This window comes from Pistacia vera, unplaced genomic scaffold (genome assembly GCF_008641045.1).
Source record: "Pistacia vera cultivar Batoury unplaced genomic scaffold, PisVer_v2 Contig217, whole genome shotgun sequence".
NCBI classification, from domain to species: Eukaryota; Viridiplantae; Streptophyta; class Magnoliopsida; order Sapindales; family Anacardiaceae; genus Pistacia; species Pistacia vera.
This window is the reverse complement of record NW_022196021.1, coordinates 506443-526619: the sequence shown is the minus strand read 5'-3', so window position 1 is coordinate 526619 and position 20177 is coordinate 506443. Positions and strand designations below refer to the sequence as shown.

General features: G+C 31.9%; 2 protein-coding genes across 2 annotated transcripts; one reads left to right on the top strand and one right to left on the bottom strand.

Annotated features, from left to right (window-relative positions):
- The first annotated feature begins 6634 nt into the window (after positions 1 to 6634).
- Positions 6635 to 10465, top strand: LOC116130067 (ankyrin repeat-containing protein At2g01680). The gene is made up of 3 exons (XM_031415813.1): positions 6635 to 7324; positions 8310 to 8719; positions 9322 to 10465. Exons 1-3 carry the CDS (start codon positions 7009 to 7011, stop codon positions 10192 to 10194), a joined length of 1599 nt encoding a protein of 532 aa, XP_031271673.1. The 5' UTR covers positions 6635 to 7008; the 3' UTR covers positions 10195 to 10465.
- Positions 10466 to 11518: 1053 nt separating this feature from the next.
- On the bottom strand, positions 11519 to 18354 carry LOC116130021 (protein VAC14 homolog). The gene is made up of 18 exons (XM_031415771.1): positions 18351 to 18354; positions 18182 to 18245; positions 17414 to 17453; positions 16590 to 16709; positions 16456 to 16484; positions 16184 to 16326; positions 15661 to 15761; positions 15379 to 15486; positions 15179 to 15270; positions 14997 to 15078; positions 14567 to 14632; positions 14251 to 14366; positions 14035 to 14155; positions 13633 to 13794; positions 13388 to 13516; positions 12718 to 12786; positions 12137 to 12418; positions 11519 to 11623 (listed from the first exon to the last, which is right to left on the bottom strand). The coding sequence occupies exons 1-18, from the start codon at positions 18352 to 18354 to the stop codon at positions 11519 to 11521; spliced, it is 1833 nt and encodes a 610-aa protein (XP_031271631.1).
- Positions 18355 to 20177: the final 1823 nt, after the last annotated feature.

Genomic DNA, 20177 nt, shown 5'->3' with positions numbered 1-20177 from the left:
TTATATAAAAGATGCGATATAATAAAGTCACTTATTTCATATATGACATATGTCATGAGATCCTTAATATATTAAAAATAAATAAGAATAAAAAAGCTAAGAAATGATCCATATAAAAGGAGATAAATAATTTGATGATGATATATCCATGTTATTTATAATTTTTTTTGAGTTGTTAATATACAAACTAATTATACAAATTTTTATATATAAATTAATGTAACACAATTACGTCATTCATCTATTTAAACGAGTATTTATTAAATTACCTTTTTATACAAATTCATTTCACTTTATAACATATCAGTTTGTATGGAATAGTTTGTATTAATTTCTGTTGAAAGTTAAGGGTTTGTTTAGTTCATTATTCTGATACTTTTTAGAATAATATTTAAAAAAAAAATTAAATTGGATGAGTATTACGATGTAAGATTTGAAAATTAACAAAAATACCCCATATGTTTATTTATTTACTAAACATCTCTATAATAAAATATTAAAAATTACAAAAACACTCCAGACCCACCCATTAAATACGGACAACCGACTACCACTACCAGAGTTGTCGTATCAGCACATGTCGATATGATCTTTTTCGACCAGATCCACGGTGGATCTGGCAGGAAAAAGCTAGATCTGACTATTGACGGCCAGATCTAGCATTTTCCTGTCAGATCTGGTCGCATTTGGTCGTCAACGACGGCTAAAGATATGGCCATCATTGATGGTCAATGACGACCATATCTTGGCCGTAGATTTGGTTTTTTCCGACTAGATCCACAGAAAAAACTAGATCGGCGCACTACTGGCTAGATTCAGTTGGTAGTGCACCATTATACCAGATTTCACCCAGCTTCCGGTAGTAGTGGTCGGAATCTGGTATAATGTGGGTTCCTGGGGTGTTTTTACAATTTAAAAAAAAAAAAATAGGAGTGTTTAGTTAAATTAACAAATTTAAGGGGGTTTAAAAGAAATTGAATAATATAGAATAATATTTTAAGAATAAATCAATTTTACTGTTTAACTTCATTGGGAAACCCAATAATAATATTTAGAAGAATGTATCAAACAGAGCCTAAATATTTAAGTAATTAAAAAAAAAAGAAGCTATTTTTGGATTAAAAAAAAATTAGATCAAGTTTTAGATTGAAATTTTGTCTTAATTATTTGTCTATGTCAATAAATTGTTTATCAATATCTATCAAGGGAAGAAAGATTCGCTGTTTATTTATCCTTATCCATTTAAAAATTTAATGGTTTACATTTGATGTTAAATTTTTTTTTGATAAGATTCTACTTAAATACTAAAACCGCTTCGAAAGTATCTTTCAACTAAAAAATCTTTATGATCTAACCGAAGTTCTTATGCTTTAATTTTTTTTTATAATATAAAATTAAAAAATACAAGGAAAAAAAAAAGGTTATCTTGCTAGATTGTAAATAAAACCTTTTGCTAAATTTTTTTTTTTTAATAACATAAAATGATAGTAATAATATAAAAATACAGAAAAAAGTTAATATATTGCGTGGATTGTAATTTTAGCCCTTTTTTAATATATTTTTGTTTTGTTAAATAAAATAATAAAATTTATTCTCTTCCTAGTCTTTTACTTTCCACAGAGAAAAAGTAGAAAAGAGGACAAGTAATTGAAAATCCTCTTAAACTAGAATTTTAAGAAAAAAAAATAATTAATGGTAAAACAAATCAATAAACTATGTTAATAATTCAATTTCATTCGAGTGATGCTAGTGATCTTAATAAATCCAACTTCTAAATCTACCCTATTAAAATTTTTAAACATATTTAAATGTCTATATAAATCTCATCCATCTGCAANATTAAAAAAAAATTAGATCAAGTTTTAGATTCAAATTTTGTCTTAATTATTTATCTATGTCAATAAATTGTTTATCAATATCTATCAAGGGAAGAAAGATTCGCTGTTTATTTATCCTTATCCATTTAAAAATTTAATGGTTTACATTTGATGTTAAATTTTTTTTTGATAAGATTCTACTTAAATACTAAAACCGCTTCGAAAGTATCTTTCAACTAAAAAATCTTTATGATCTAACCGAAGTTCTTATGCTTTAATTTTTTTTTATAATATAAAATTAAAAAATACAAGGAAAAAAAAAAGGTTATCTTGCTAGATTGTAAATAAAACCTTTTGCTAAATTTTTTTTTTTTAATAACATAAAATGATAGTAATAATATAAAAATACAGAAAAAAGTTAATATATTGCGTGGATTGTAATTTTAGCCCTTTTTTAATATATTTTTGTTTTGTTAAATAAAATAATAAAATTTATTCTCTTCCTAGTCTTTTACTTTCCACAGAGAAAAAGTAGAAAAGAGGACAAGTAATTGAGAATCCTCTTAAACTAGAATTTTAAGAAAAAAAAATAATTAATGGTAAAACAAATCAATAAACTATGTTAATAATTCAATTTCATTCGAGTGATGCCAGTGGCCCCTCATAATATATCTTAATAAATCCAACTTCTAAATCTACCCTATTAAAATTTTTAAACATATTTAAATGTCTATATAAATCTCATCCATCTGCAAAATAACCCTTATCTTTATATATCTTACTACTCATGCTATACTTTCTCAATCATTGTTATATATATATATATAAGCAATTGTGCATATTGACACCAAATACATTTTAATAATAATAATAAATATCAAACTTATAAATTATGTAAATGTGCAAATTAATTGAAGGTTGGAAACAATAAAAATAATAAAATAAAGTCAAGAATTTAAAGCATATATATGATTAATCAAAATTCATTTCTTCTTGATTGTTTCAAAATAAAATTAGGGTTTATGACATTAAAAATGAAATAAAATTTATAAATTAATAGCAAAATATTTATTTTAAATAGATTGTATATGAAATACTTTTGAGTCTTATTTAGTAATTTTCATTAAGGATAAAACTGTATTTAAGAAGAAAATAGTAATTGGGATCAACTAAGATAGAAAATGTGAGGGCAGTAGTGTCACTTATCTCATTTATGACATATGTCATAAGATCTTGGAAAATGATAGAGTCACCGAAGGTTGCGCATCGAATATGTGTACCGAATGACATGACAAAATCTTAACCGTTGATTAATATTAACTGATAATGAATCAACGGTCAAGAGTTTGTCACGTTATTCAGTGTACAGATTCGGCGCACAACCTTTGGTGGCTGTAGCATTACTCTAAGATCTTTAATCCTTAAAAACTAAGGATAAATGAGGATATATTAAAGATAAATAAGAATTAAAAAGCTAAGGAAAGATCCATATCAGATGAGACAGATAATTTAACGATAATATATGCATATTTTGGGCGTGTTTGTCTGAGCTTATGAAAATTGACTTATAAACAACAAGTTCTTATAATATAATTTTAGCTTCTAAGCATTTAAAATTTTAAGCAATTACGTATTTGATTAAAGTACTAATAAGTGACTGATAAGTAGTTGACGTGTTTGATAAAATGTGGCGTATAAGTTTATTTTATTATAAATGACTAAAAAATGTACTATATTAAATAAGGGTATACTATAGAATTTTCAAATTAAATAAGGGTAATGTGGTAATATACTTTGTCAAACTAACTTATAAGTAAAGTGCTTATAAGCCAAAAATAAAAAGTACCTCCCTCCAACTTATTTTTTTAGCTTATAAGTTTAACTTATAAACTCAAAAAAGTTATAAATAAACAGATCAACTTAATTTTAGAACTTATAAATTAGTTTGACCAGCTTATAAGCTTAGACAAACACCCCCTTGGCCCCTTTATATAATATTTTTTTTTAATGATACTATATATGAAACTAATTATAAAAATTGACGTGATACAACTCTTTTATTGTCACAGTATTCAAATATATATATATATATATGGATGATATTTTTAACTTAAAAGTTTTAAGTTATTTACAATAATAATAATAATAATACATATACTAATCTTCATCTTATATTAATTTTCCAATATTACATGAGTGTTTGGGTCCGCATATAACAAGTTAATTATTTAAAAATGGATTAACTTTTAAGAATTAAAAAGAGTAAAAGTTTGATCACGTGAACATAAATCTTTGGAAATAAAGAAGTAAAAGATTCACGGGCTTAAGCCAAAGCCAGTGCCCGACCGCCTCGCAATAATTCACCGACCGACCGACGGAAGTCGTGATTTAATCAAAACTTGGCCACCAACCTCGATGACGCTTCACGTGCGCGGCCAACCAAATTTGTAATTATTATATTCATATTTTGGTTGTAAAATTCAAGTACATAAATAATGTTGTATTTAATAAAAAAAATTACTAGTAAAAAGAAGAAAGTTTTAAGTAATTTTAAAAATAATACTCCATATGATATAAGATTATATATATTTAAAATTATACTTTGCATATAAATATTTTACATAATTTTAAAAACTTTTATTATTATTTATTTTCATTGCACTTTCTATCAAATATTGAATTAGGGATAAAATTATGAGTGAACTGTGTGCATATGGTAGCTTTCTTTTTCAACATTTTAGTATGTTATTACTTTTGAAATTTTGGTAAAGTGTGAAAGCGGTGGCTTCCTTTTATTTTATATTATTTTCTTAAAAATTTAGTATGATGGTTGTCTTTGTCAATAATTTCTTATATATTAAGATGAATAAATTTTTTTGTGAACAAAAACTTTTAGTAATACACAAACCAACCCAAGCTTGAACCTATGCTATGTATGATGAATCTACCTCATGCATGCATGAAACTTTACTAAACATTTATAACATGACTTTAATTTTTCTCATGTTTCATGATCAATGTGCATTCTTTATTGTGAATTGATTTTTATTTATCATCCATGTAAAATTAGATATAATGATGTGATATATTAGGTATATCACGATATTTATGCACAAAACTAATAAATTCATGTCATGTATACAATATTTTCTCTTTCATAATCTTTACATCCGATACGATGTCGGTTTACTATTTACACTAAACCATACGGTATGAGTAGATCAAAGTTTTAGCGAAAATTTACTTTATGTCATACACCCCACGTTATTTATACATTAAACATCAAGTTTGCTTGTCATTAATATATTATTTTCATTTTCATTATCCTAATACTCAACGTAATCACTAATTTTTTAAAGTGATTATCAACGTAAAATAGTGTTTTATTGACTTAAATATATAATTAACATAACACTCTTTTACGAGTCGTGTCTAGCCGGGACACCATTATGGGCACTAGGTTTATGGGAACAAACCATGTGCAAGAGTTTCATATAGTTGGAAAAGAGTTTAGGCTAAACTTATATAACCTTTGGTGTTTCTGAATTTGTTAGACGCATTTTGGATTCATAAGAACTTTTATCAAGTTATTACAACTATTTAGCTTTAAAGAAGTCAGCTAAAATAAACCAAACATGGGGGGCAACTTGTAATAGAACAAACTTCTAATTTGAGGTAGCAATCTGATTATTCACGCTTATCATGCAAATACTGGTAGGTAGACAGACAAATGCAGGATTGCGGCAGTGTCTATTGTCAATGTTTGAAAAGGGTGTCTTGTCATTCTGTGTCTAATTTGTTTTATTTTATAACTTCAACTCTCATTTTTGTTTTCACAAAATACCATATTCTATCGCCCATATAAATGTTTTTTTTTCTGCCACAATAATTTCATTTGCTCTTTTTTTTTTTTTAATTGGGAGACCAGAATGTCTGGACCAGTTTGTACATATCTCAATTAATCTCCAGGACTTATTAAATTATCTACAAACTCAATATTTCAAGATAAATCACAAATGTGATAGAGCAAGGTAGTTCAAACCCATGAAATCAATAAAAAAAATAAACTTTATTGACTGCCAAGCCAATCCTTTGGTATTTTTCATTTGTTTTTTTTGTGATCACTATTCCCCACAATAGTCACATAATATGAAGTTTTGTATATCTATAATTTTTACCTTTTTAATTATCGAAAGTCCTCTTTATAATTATTAAAAATCTTATGAAGTATTAAAATTCCTCAAAATATGTGGATTTTATGATTTCTGATAACCCTAAATAGATCTTATAGCATATATGAAATTAATCTTTTATTTGGATAAACGGTCATCTAATATTCGATAATTGATATTATTGATTTCTGGAGATATATATATATATATATATAAAACAATTTACCAGAAAATACAGGTAGTTTGTAGGCTTTATGACAATTTCATCCTTAAGGTTTAAGAAAAATATACACATCCAAAAGTTTCAAAAATAACAAATACATCCAAAAATGGATTATTTTATCATAATACCCTTTTTCTAATTATATATTATTTTATTTTTTATTTCTTCGATTTTTTTAACTATATAATGGTATTAATATTATAATCTTAAAATAATATATTTTCGGGTGCTTTTGTTACTTTTCCCAAACATTGAGGATGAAATTGTCATAAACCTGTAGTTTCCAGTAACAGTGAAGCCTGGGAGAGGGGCAGAGGGCCTTAAAGTCTTTGGTAGCTGAGACATTACGCAAATAATAGAGAGTAGAGACAATAAAAGCAACAGTGCCATGTCTTCTTGACTTTAACAAAGGATGATAATGAGGAATGAGTCAACCCCCCACATGGTGTTTGCTGTCAAAAGATTGTAGACCCCAATTTTTTGATAAAAATCTCCAAGAAATTTTTAGTATCCACTCAACACTCGATCAATCAATTATCTTTACCACTCAACCTTGTAAAAAAACCAAAATAAAAATAAAAGAAAGATACAAACTTTTGTAATTTATATCAAGTCCTTTTCACATTGAGTCTCAGTCTTCTTTTCATTCAATTGGAAGAGGAAGGAAGACTTTAGTAGAGAAGTGGGTTTGTTTGTTTTGTTCCATTCTCTGCCCTTCATGGAGAGAAAAAAACAAGCTTGAGATGAGAAAGTGCTAAAAACTGTGCTAGAATTGAACTATCTGAGCTGTTATGTTATGATGGACTCGAAGTCACTCAGGTTCATCACCTACCAATCTTTTTTCTCGATCGCCCGATCCGGTGAACTTGAAGCCGTGAAAAGGATTATTGATGAGTTGAAAAAAGATGAGGTTCCTGATGGCTCTTCTTTGGTCTCTGATCTGATGGTTATGCAAAATGATGCAGGGGAGACTGCCCTCTATGTGGCTGCTGATAATAATTTTCAAGAGGTGTTTAGTTACTTGCTTAAGTTTTGTGATGTTGATATTGTGAAGATCAGGTCCAAGTCTGATATGGATGCCTTTCATGTTGCTGCTAAGAAAGGCCACTTGGGTATGTTTTGATTTTGGTTATCTTTTGTGTGCTTTTGTTTGATTTGATTTGATTAATTCTTTATGTGTGTTTTAATTGGATTAGTTTACTTGTTAATCGTAGGGTTTTTTTTTTTTTTTTTTTGGTTGGAGAAGGAAGCTGATTTAGTTGCAAAATTATTGAAACAAAGACCATGATTTAAGCTAGTTTAGTTAATAATTTGGTTGTTTTTTAGTAGAAGCTCTTGATTTGTTAGTTCTTTGCATTTTCGGGGTTGTGCTACATGGCAGGATAAGATTGTTCTTATGGAGTGTCTGTGCTTGTTTTTATAGTTCATTGAAGGAGATTCAAATGCTTTAAATTTGAGGGTTTAGTGGATTTTTTTGTCTGTGGGAGAACCACTGCATCTTGTGTGTCATCAATATGTATAAATACCTGAATTTGAACCTTCAAATCATTAGCCAAAGTTTTTATTATATCTCTATGGTTATAAATTTGTTATATATTTTCCCAACTTGTAGCCATGTTTATTTTACTGTAATAAGGATATTATGGAATATTGTTGCTTATGTTTATGGTAGGATTAAATCAATGATAACGGGTGTAGATTGATTAACTGATTGACTAGCTAATCTAGGGGAACTTACAGTTTGATGATGTAGAAATGCTTGCCGATAGGAAGTCTTGCTAGAAAGACTTGAGAATTCATAATGTCATTTTGAATGGATTTCTGAATTGTGCATACACAAATCCTTTATCTTGAAAGGAGGGGCAAGAAATTAGTAATTTTTTCTGCTTCTTTGTTTAAGTCATTCCAAGCCACCTATTAGTTGCTAAACCTAAGAAATATATCCCCTCATCTGATTGTAAATTTGCAGTGGTTAGCATGACTATAGAGGTTTTGATGACAGATTTAAACATATGCTAATCTTGCCGCCAGTACTTCATCTCTAATAGCTTGGTAGGTTTCTTAACTTGACGCGGTCTTGACTTTTATCTTGTTTAGGGATTGTGAAGGAACTTTTGAGCATTTGGCCTGTGCTTTGCAAGTCATGCGACTCCACAAATACTAGTCCCCTTTATTCAGCAGCTGTGAAAGACAATTTAGATGTGGTGAATGCCATCTTGGATGCTGATGTCAGTTGCATAAGAATAGTTCGAAAAAATGGAAAAACTGCATTGCACACAGCTGCAAGGTATGGCCTCATTGATATGGTAAAAACTCTGATAGATCGTGATCCTGGAATTGTCAACATCAAAGATAAGAAAGGTCAAACTGCACTCCATATGGCTGTAAAGGGACAGTGCCCTTCAGTAGTAGAGGATATATTACTTGCTGATCATTCTATAATGAATGAACGTGACAAGAAGGGCAATACAGCAGTTCATATAGCTACAAGGAAATGTCGTCCACAGGTATGTTTTGTTGATATTACATTCTCGTTAACTCCTTATCATTAGTTATTATTTTTATCTGTCATTCTTCAGTTTGTTTTATATGCTTTTGATACTTCCAGCACTAAGTATATTATTATTCTTGCTTCCAATACCAAAAAGAAATAGAATAACTTACATACTGCTTCTTTGAATTTCTAATTGATGAACTACGTACTTTATGGGGAATTCACTTGCCACATTAGGACCACCGACTTCTTGCCAGGATTCTTCTTCATTTGTACATACAAAACATGGAGGGACACCTGTGGCTTTAGTAATAACTAACAAAGAAGAGAAAGAAGCATATAAATAACTATAAAGAGCATTGTTTGATAGAGAATGTTAATTCCAACATGAAAGAATTTATTCTTGGTTGGTATGTCTCAAATTTCAAGAATCCACTATGGATTCCTTTCCTTAATTCATAATGGTGTCTCTAGCATATTAAAAATATGAAAACTATGTAATCATTGCATGCTTTTGTAGCTCCCTTGAGTGAAACCTATATTTAAGAAAAGTTTCATGGTTGCCACTTTTGCTGATGTTCACAGTACTGACATTTTGTTATCTATATATTTCAGATAATAAACCTATTGCTAAGCTATACATCCATTGATGTCAATGCTATTAATAATCAGCGAGAAGCTGCCATGGATTTGGCTGACAAACTCCAATATGGAGAATCTTCGTTGGAAATCAAGGAAGCTCTTGCGGAGGCTGGTGCCAAGCATGCAAGGTTTGTTGGCCAAGTGGATGAAGCAATGGAACTTAAGAGGACTGTGAGTGATATTAAGCATGAAGTAAGTGCCCAACTCATACAAAATGAAAAGACCAACAGACGAGTTACTGGTATTGCCAAGGAACTAAAGAAGCTTCACCGAGAAGCTGTGCAGAACACCACCAATTCTATTACAGTTGTTGCAGTTCTTTTTGCCTCAATAGCTTTCTTGGCATTATTCAATCTACCAGGCCAATATATAGAGGATGGATCGCAAGCGGGGAAGGCCACCATTGGTGACAAAGTAGGCTTCCGTGTATTCTGCCTCTTAAACGCCACATCCCTCTTCATATCTCTAGCTGTTGTGGTGGTTCAGATCACTTTGGTGGCCTGGGACACTAGGGCTCAGAAGCAGGTTGTTTCGGTAGTTAACAAGCTAATGTGGGCTGCCTGTGCATGTACTTGTGGAGCGTTTCTGTCAATAGCTTTTGTTGTCGTGGGAAAGGGACATTCCTGGATGGCTATCACCATAACCCTGATGGGAGCACCAATTCTAGTTGGGACACTGGCAAGTATGTGCTATTTTGTTTTCCGACAACATTTTGGGTTCTTCCGCAATGATTCTCAGAGACGCATTAAAAGGGCAAGTGCAAGCAAGTCTTTCTCATGGTCAGTGTACTCGGCAAATATATCTGATGTCGATGAATCTGACCTTGAGAAGATTTATGCTCTATAGACAGTATCCAGAAGGCATGGACTTTGGTGGTCAAGTGTTTCTTTATATAAAGCTGGTTGGCTACAAGAATTTCAAGCATTACTCATGAGGTTGTGAAATTTAAAGTCGTTTTAAGAGGGAGAATTAGATGGTTTTCTTCAGGTTTATTTATAATTGACAAGCAGAAGATAAAAATGTAGATTTGTGTATAGTAATAGCCAAGTAAATGGGTTACTTTTGTTTCCAATAAACTGTTTGTTGATTGTAATAGTAATTGCATATTTCATCTTCACTCCTCAGTCCTTAACAACTCCTCCTCCTCCTTTTGACCCAACTACTTTCCAAATGGGCAAATCATAATCGGAATTGTGGCAATACGAGTGATGAGTCAGCATTACCTAACTGGTATGTTCAGTAACCTTACCGGTCAATGTAACAATCTAAATCGTGATTCCAGCCATCATCTCAAGCCTCGAAGATGGCCCTCATGATTTTGAAGATCATCATCTTCAGTCTCTGTAGCCACAATATAGAAAACTAGGGATGCACACAAGTTTTCACCACAAAGCCTAACCCAATTTTATCAATAAAATATTGATAAATATTTATAATTTTAGTTGTAAAGCATTGTTTTAAAATCGACTGGTGCGTTAACCCAGCCAAGTAACTAGGTCGTGGGTTGACCGATTGGACTGACGGTCCAATACTATGGAGCCGGTCCAACCTTAGGTTAACCTGGGTCAGTTGATCGTCCCGGTTTTTTTTTCGGCCCAAACCAGATTTGTTCCTTATTCCTTGTCCAACTGGTTAAACCGGTTTATCTGAGCCGGGTTTTAAAACAGTGTTGTGAAGCATGCAATTAAGATTGTCATAAAGAGTAGGTAAAGAGAGAGGAGGCCACAAATAATAGTTGGATGCACACAACAAATAGTAGGTGAATTGAATGAATAAAGAAAGGATGCATAATGTATCAAAAGGTCATTGATGTATACATAAATTTAGCTTATTTTGTATAGTTTGGTTGCTATGCAACAGATAAACAGAGAAAGAACAAACTGCATTTTCTAAAATTATATATGATATATCTCCCTGTAGCCCATATGGTTACCAATAAAAAATAACACAACCACATAGGCATGTCCCAATTACATAGGAAAAAAAGAATTAGCTCAGGCTAAAACCCAAGCTTTTTAACTTTAAATTCAAAACCCAATTTTCATCTTCATCATCATCATCATCATCCCAACCTTCCATAAACTTCAATTAAAACAAACTACTAGCATATACAATTTTACAATTTATACCAGATCTCATTTGAGGTGTGAGATCAACGCCAGTAACATCACTAAAGTTGTAACTGCCCTGGACCTTTCTTGGATGATCTTGAAGAAGGCCTACTTCCGTCTGATGAAGGAGACAATTGATGAGGTTCTTGCGGTCTTTGTACCTCCTGCAAATTCAACAGGTGACATAGAAGATCGCAAACATATCAGTGACAAATTCAAAATTTGCCAGTAAATTGAAACATCCGACATCCGTCAACAAAACTAGAATAAGATAATATATGTCAGAGCTGGAAACAAGAACTTCACTGCATTGTCATAATACCCCACCATAAATCAGATTCCAATTAAAGCACGACAATTTATATCCTTTGTCCTATTTCCTGCCATATCCATCATGAAGTCAAAATTTTGTAGCGTGGGTTGGGGCCAAATCTTTGTCCAAGGAAGAAAAAACATCATTTAGTTTATAAGAACATCGAGAGTATTAAACTATAGTAAAATCCATTATGCTTGAGGTCGGGAAACCACCCAATATATTCAGTCAGCAAGTAATTAGTATATCCAACATTGCCAGAATGTGCTCAAATATTACATTTTTATCCTTTCATTTCGTCAAACATTGTTTAAAACTAATTCAGGACAGAAGACTAGCAGATAGTAGATAAAATTCAACAAACCTTCGATACTGTAGTAGAACTATTTCGCAACTGCACCTGTGCTTTCACATGCATCCGATGCTGGTGCTGCATCTGCTCAAACTGTTGCAGCCTTGAATTAAAGTTAATTCCACTGTGCGAGGTCCCCATGTCTGAGTTCAAGTCACCATCTTCACTGAATTGTGATCCAGTTGGCAGAGAGTAAGGATTCCCTGAAGATGTCCGCTTGAATTGCTCACCATTGAAAGAGTATGAAGGTATGGTCTTCAAACGAGTCCGTAGTATCTTAAAGGCTGCACTTTGCTGCGACAATGAGTCAGGAGAATGGTTAACAATGGGATTGATTATAAGCAGAAATCACAAATGATAATTGGGTTGGATTTAAAAAAAAAAACTATATTGTATTGATCTTCACATATCTACTAGAAATTACAAAGCATTTCTAAAACCTTCCAAGCAGTAAATATAATTTTTTTTGGAGGAAAAACAATAAAATATAAGCATACCATATAAGCATACCAAGTAGGCTTGCAACTTAGGTCCACTGAAAACAAACAAAAGACAAAGAAATGGAGAAAAGTAGCACAATGCCAGAGACATACCTGGGGAAGCAACATAAGAAGACCATATAGAGCTTTCAATAACCAAGTATATCTTCCAGGTTCAAGAAGCTGCACATTACAAAATTGCTCAGCCACTCAAAATATCCCTTGATGTTGAGAGGACAAAATCAATAAAATAACAAATGGCTTTAATATCAGATAAAAGCAAAATCATTAACAAGCTTGCAGAAAATCAACTGCATCAATGTAGAAATTCATGAGATTCTCAAAACACAATTATTTTAATGAAACCATTAAACTATGCGAAAGAGAAAAAAATCAACTGTTTCTTAAATGTCAAATTATTAGTATACAGGCAATAACATTTTATTAAGGCCATAAGAAAAAACATCATTTATTAATGATGCCTAAATCCCAACTCATGATGCTTTCCCCCGTGACAGTATGGGTTTTTTGCCGAGAATGTTAAACAATTACATACGATGATTAAACAAAAAAAAAAAAAACAACAGAGTTTTCTAACAACCTACAGACCAAGAAACATCTTTGCAAACCTCAAAAATAAAAAAGACAACTGGAAAATAATTATGTGCTAAACAGGCAGGTATATATGTATGTGTCTCTGCTTGTGAAAGCAGCAGAACATTTACAACACACTTGCACGACCCAATATAAAGCGAAATCAGAACCTAGTGTTCAACTTGAGCACCTGCAATCTAAGATAAGCGAAGGTAGGAGTTTCCAGCAAACGAATCAATTTATCCAGCTGGACCAAAAATTTGACATTAATATCTTCCTCCACTAGTGACTGAATCACAGTACTGACATGCTGGTATGTCTGTCAAACAAGAATCCAACATTATCATTAAGATTTCATAAATACATGTAAGGGTCACTGGGAAGCTATGACACAAAAACAAAATGGATAGCTATAAGAAAGTTCTAAATTCTCACCTGAGCTAATAGACAAAGACTTATAATTGCCATGGGTGAATGACACCATGAAGCGTATAAAGAAACAAATAATTCTTTCCCGGCAGGGTTAACCAGTGATTGTTTTAAGAGATCTCGAAGCTCAGATAATTCTGAGGACGTAAGTAAAATCAAATTTAAAGCCTGAACAAAAGAAAGAAAAATAAGTATAATTACGTTATAAATGAAAATACGAATAAAAATACTTAAGTGAAATGATGAATAAAAAGGATAAACCATTTCAAAAATTATTTTTTCTATTTTATATCTTAGTTATGTCTTCATTTCTGGAGTTGAATTGGCCTATGAATAAACATGCACAACATAGTTTCTTTGAGTCATTCCCATGTTAGTGCCTTAACTAAGGTTAAAATAGAGGACAACCTGAACCATAATACATGCAAAATCCAGGTCCGATTCTCCCTCAAGTATCGTGGAGAGTTCCAGGTAGACCCTCTTAGCATCTAAAAGTACACAAAGTCGGCGGATTATCAAAGCACCACGCCTAAAGAGAAAAAAGAAAGCACAGTTACAATAGAGATAAAGTAGGTGATCATACCATTCTACAAGATTTAAAAAAGAATAAGTAAAGAAACTAACTTCTCCAGAAGAGAATTGTCAATCCGGAAATTATGTACTAGGAAAACAACAAGCTGGCGAAAATGCTGTGGATCTTTCGCAATGCATGCATGAACCTCGATAACCAGGAGCACTACCTGGGGAAAAATCCAAAATTTCCTTTTTTTAATTAAGTTACATGACAGAGAATTATGCCAAATGAAATGCATAAATGTAAGGTGCATATTTATGTCCAAGGCAAAAGAAACATATGTAAGTATATGATCCCTGTTCCATAATAATAAAACTAGAAAACCATACTGGAAGAACAATCAGAAATTGTGGAGAAAAAATTTACCTCATCAGAAGGATCTGACAGTGCTTTTAAAAGCGTGTCAAAAATTTCATTCAGATAAATTAAGACCTGTGAAGAAATTGAAACCACATGTAATCAACATAAAAATATATTTTCAGACAAAAGGAGAAAAACACAAATAAGTCAATACTAGAGGTATGCACAGTAGTTTCAGGTCTGTTTGATACGCTCAAGTCAAGAAACCAAACAAAACTGTACGGAAAAAGGTCAGATCTGCTAAGGCAGTATACTTTTTGATAAGAAATAAGACAATGTCAGATCAGCAAGTTAAACAATTATGTTACTTATTTCACTAAAATCTAATATACACTATAGTACTGTCGTACATAATAAATAATAAAATATAGGCAAATGACATGAGAACATGCATGAACCAGATGTCCACATGATTAACCGACAAATGTGCAGTTACCTCAGCTCGATGTCTATTCAAAAGGGTTGAAATCCAGTGCAATGCTTCAATTCGAGTAGCCTCCCATTCGCTAGACAGTTGCCTGGTCAGTCAAAAGAACCAGCAATCACTTCAGTAATCATTTGCAGTTAAACATCATAACTCATGCAACTAGATTTTTTTCCCAGATTACAAAACTACACCTCCTTGCAATAGAGAGGATTGCTCCAACATCAAATCCTTCTGCTGGCTCAGCCTGGATTGCACGAAGCTCTTCATTGGTTTCACGAGCAACCTTACAGCCAAAAAAGGGAAGAGAAAAGCTCATTTACCAAAATGCTCAAAGGTACAGCAACTAATTCTTTTTAATTTATTAAAGAAATGGTAGCTTATACTGTCTTACCACTCTGATTTTTTCTTCTTTATCAGATATGCAAGGTAGAATGGCTCCTAGAATATCAGCATAGTAAGGAACAAGCTGGTCCCCACCAAGTTTTACGAACTCATTTATCTGTTCAATCAAGAAATTAAAAAGTTTGACTATTTATAAGAAGTGCAATTGAAAAATAGTAAAAGCTGCCAATCTTCACTGATTCAGAAGAAAAAAAAAAAAACAGTAGAGAACTTTTGTTTTAAAAAATAAAAAATAAAAAAGGATTGGCGAAAGAGACTGATTATACTTTACCCAAGTGATGGCCGTTAACCGAGTAAACTCATCTGGAGAAGCTGCCCTCTGAACAAGTATTTCAGCCATGCGACCATAATCTACAGACTTCAAGAGTAGCACTGCTCGAGTCAGAAAATTACAAATGAACAAAAGAATTCATGACACAATACTTGATGCAAATGATCTGCCAAAAGTCATTTTCTGCTGGCATCAGAAGTCGAAAATAAATCCTACGATCCTAAAATGATATAGAGAAAGTAATGCTAAAAGGCAAGTAATCAGGAAGCAGATATCACAGCAATGAATAGTAAAATCAGAAATTTGAAATTTTAGTAGAAGTCTTACTGGGGAGTTTTTAATCTCTTGAAGAAACTCCGAAAGGGCTGAATCAGCTTGTTGCCGAATTTCATGACTAGAATCACTTAACATATTAAACAAACCTGAAATTTATTAAGAATTTCTGATTTAATCTCACCAAGTAGAAAAGAAGAATACTTAAAAACCAGGAGAAAAAAGCAATTTTCAAATGTTAAATATGTACCATCAAGAAAATCAGGAAGAAAACCCAGCATATCAATATCTGGAACACTGTCCAATACAGTGATCCATCCAACCAAAAACTGTCGGACATAGGGATTTAGAACATTCATCCGCTCTCGTAACAAGGGTATAAATTCTTCAATGCTGAGGAGAAAGAACACCATAAAAACAACAAAATTCACATTATAAAAGCAGTTGCAAAATTCTTGTTCCAGTTTTTGCCTCTAAACACAAGAGCTTCCAATTTATTATTGGAAAAGGAAGATTGCGCACCTGAATTGATCACTTTCAGTGACAATGTCCTGTTTCACATAGTAAAATCTGAGAATTGATCCAACAAAAAGGAATTCCTACTTCAGAAAATTCAATGGGAAGTTAAATATTTATGGGAGGGATGGAGAATCCACCTTTACAAGGCGATCTAAAAGATGTGCAGCACTTTGTACATTGGCATCTGAATCTGCCGAAAGCTTACATAATGCATCAAATATCTGATTAAAGAATATGATGAAATCTCCTCTAACAACCTGTGGAGCAGCAGCAAAAACTTAACATATAAACCTCAATATAAATTTTTGGGATGAACCCTAAAATGTAAACACTAAATTAAATCTCACCTTCGCAAGTTATACAGAGCTTCACATGCATAGTAACGAACTCTGCTATCTTGATCAGAGAAAGAATTAAGCACGGGTGGCACTATTTGCTGTAGTGTCGCATCAGAAAAAAAATAAGGAAGAAGTATATCAGCAAGAAAGAGGAAAAACCAACAACGAGAAAATTAATACAATATTCTAGAAGATTATATTAGGAGAAATCATGAGTTAAGAGTGAAAACAGAAAAAAGAAAAATCAACACACACAAAAAGAAAGTATTCAGCAATACATTCAAGTGTGCAAGAGCTTCATTGACAGCTATTTAGAAGTATAGGTTTAACTAATCTAGTCCACAACCCTTCCCCTTCTGCACCCCTAAGAAACACCTCCCCTCTGCACTCCGACACAACCCCCTTCTGCAATCCAAAGAAGCAAGCTACACCCCTTCTCCACTCCAAAGACGCACACAACACACCCTTCTCCACTTCAAAGATGCACACTACACCCTTCTCACCTCCAAAGATGCACTACGCCCTTCTCCATTCCACAGACACACCACAACCACTCTCCCATCTAGATACACAAATAAGCAGAGTAGGAAAGAGACCCCCTCCTAGTGCTGGTACTTTAGTACATCAATAAGCCGATAAAGCTCATTTCCGTTAAATCTATTACTGAAAACACCAAACAGAACTAGAAATCTCCATCTATAAACATCTCCAAGTTTCTGAAGCAGAGGATACTCCAGCAAGCATCACCAATTATTAAGACTCCCCACCTTGATGTCATTTCAATGTTGCAACTATACTAATGAAATCGACAAGATAGCTTTTCTTTTATGACAAACCATAATCTAATTGGCTAATAAGAGGCATTCTTTTCTAGAAATACGTGAATGTGTAATTACATAAACGATCTGGGAAATATAAAACAAAGTCCTTGCTTAAAAAATTAAGAAATATTAGTGTCGTTACTGCAGAACTTCAATGACAGTCATTCGTGTATCTTTGGAATAAAATGGCTGAAAACACAATGTATTACCCCAGCCAGAATAAACAACTGATTAACTAGTCACTTATTTTATCAAAAGAAATCCTAAAAGCTTGCACGGTCACATTGGAACGTCATTAAGTGATAAATAAATGAGTCATTCAAAATGGTATAAAAAATTTATTCACTACCTCAGAGATTCAAAATTTCAGAAGATGAGTTGACACATGTATAAATATATAAACAAATAGTGACAAAGAAAAGATTACCCTATTCAAACTTATAATAATACCTATACATGTTCAAACGGTTGACATTAAACAACTATTCCAAAGTTAACAATCCACAAATAAAAATCTGATTTGATAAATGAACATCACAACATTAAATATAAAATAAAATATACACTCACCTCAAGATGCTGAGCCGCTTCAAAGTCAACCCAACAGTGGCGGCAGCTATCCTATCAATCCTCCCTACACAGCACAACAAACATCCTAAATACAAAGAAAAATAAAGCCTTTATATATCAGTACCCTAAACAGTCAGTAATAGTATAACAAGACTTGTACCAAAATTACACATCTATCTGTCATTCCATACTGAATGTCATAACTCATATTTTCATATGAATTCAAACTTCTTCTTCTAAGCATAATAATTCTGTATTTTCCACTATAAATTACAAATTTAAAGTGTACTTTACTAAAACCTCCACATAGAAATTTAAATTAAAATTAAAAAAATAATGGATTAAAAAACAAAAAAAACACCAAAACCTTGCGGTTCGCTTGGGCGAGTAGGTGAACTCGTGGGTCAACAAATGGATGACCGCGAAATCTTCTCTGATCGCCCGCCATCGCCAACTGCTTCACTATGCCCTCACCTACAAACACAAACGAAACACTAGATTCAAAAACACGACGAATCAACTACTTTCCACAGATTTTGAGAAAATTAACAAAGAGGAGTATTAATTTCACCTCGAGGGCAGCATTTTTGCGCTTCTCGTAGAGCTTATCGGCGAGATTACGAAGGACTCCAGTAGGAATCACTGCTGTCCGCCATGGAAATTGCAACCAAACCCTAACAATTCAATACTTGTTCTCGGTCCGCGATTAAAAGAGCAGAGAATCACCGACGTCGTTTCATGATCTTTTCCTTCTTGGGAAAAAACTCGAACTGAATTTGAAGTTCAGATCTGGCGATTTAAGAGAGGGAAAAAATAAGAAAACGAATCGGTGAAACTGTTTTTTGTTTTTGGTAATTGTGTTGTTGTTGTTTTAATAAAATGAATTGAGACCTAATTTCCGTTTTGTTTTTGAGTTTCCAAAGTGACGCAGTTTTGGGTTTTGTGTTGTTTAATCCTTTGTAATAATAATACTGCATGTACCCAGAGTGACGGATCTGAGATGATTTTGAAATACCCAAACCCCTTGTTTTGGATATTTTAAATTTTTGTTAAAAGGATTTTTAATTGAATTTTGAATTGTTTTACATATTATTTTTTGTTAAATCGAATATTTTTCTTAATTGGGAAATTATTTTAAATATAATTATTAAATATTCTTGAAAGTATCCGAATTCCTTTTTTTTTTTTTTTTTTTTTCACAGAAGTATCACTTTATTATCCAATCAAATACTATAAAGTAAATATAAATAATTTTTTAGCTGTTTGAGAGGGATATTAATGATTTAAAAGCATTTTCCAACACACTGTGAATTGTATTTAAGATTTAATTACAATATAATATTCAATGATAGTTTCACTGAACTTCCTCATGTTTTTAACTTAATATATATAAAATATGAGAGAAGACTTTTAGATCAAAACCCAATTTTATTTGTGTGTGTATATATATATATTCGTAAAAAGAAATAAAGTATTAGCTATTAACTCTAGGGCTTTTCTAATAAATACCATAAAATACTAATTTTTAGATACTGAAATAATATTTAACAAAATCCCGAATACACTCTTGATCTTGATGTAGTAATTATTTAAGTTATTTTTATAGTTTTGATGTAATTTCATTTTCTTGGTGAGTAAAGTCAACTCACTAAAAAGTTCACACAAACGTCAAGCAAAAATTGAAGATTATAGAAATGAGTTTAAGGGTACATAATAAAAATAAAAAATACTAATTTAAGTAAAAGGAAAATTTCGATGATTTAAAGCATTTAATTGTGGAAAAAAAACCATGCAATGTGAACAGAATAAAGAAAACCATGGACTAAGTATATATGGGAATTTTTTCTTGATATATTGGAATCTTAATATTAGATATTATATTATTAGTTAAATAATAATTCCCTAAACACCTTCAAGTTTTAATGAGCTCACAGTTAAATGTATAATATATCAGTTTATATAATTGGCTTGGTATATTTTGTTTTGTCAATGCCCT

Coding starts and splice junctions, on each gene's coding strand:
- LOC116130067 (XM_031415813.1), top strand. CDS start 7,009: ATGATGGACTCGAAGTCACTCAGGTTCATCACCTACCAATCTTTTTTC. Junction 7,325..8,309: donor TGCTAAGAAAGGCCACTTGG/GTATGTTTTGAT, acceptor TATCTTGTTTAG/GGATTGTGAAGGAACTTTTG. Junction 8,720..9,321: donor CAAGGAAATGTCGTCCACAG/GTATGTTTTGTT, acceptor TATATATTTCAG/ATAATAAACCTATTGCTAAG.
- LOC116130021 (XM_031415771.1), bottom strand. Junction 16,710..17,413: donor AGCTTTATCGGCTTATTGAT/GTACTAAAGTAC, acceptor GCTGCTCCACAG/GTTGTTAGAGGAGATTTCAT. Junction 12,787..13,387: donor TCGCTTATCTTAGATTGCAG/GTGCTCAAGTTG, acceptor TGTAATGTGCAG/CTTCTTGAACCTGGAAGATA.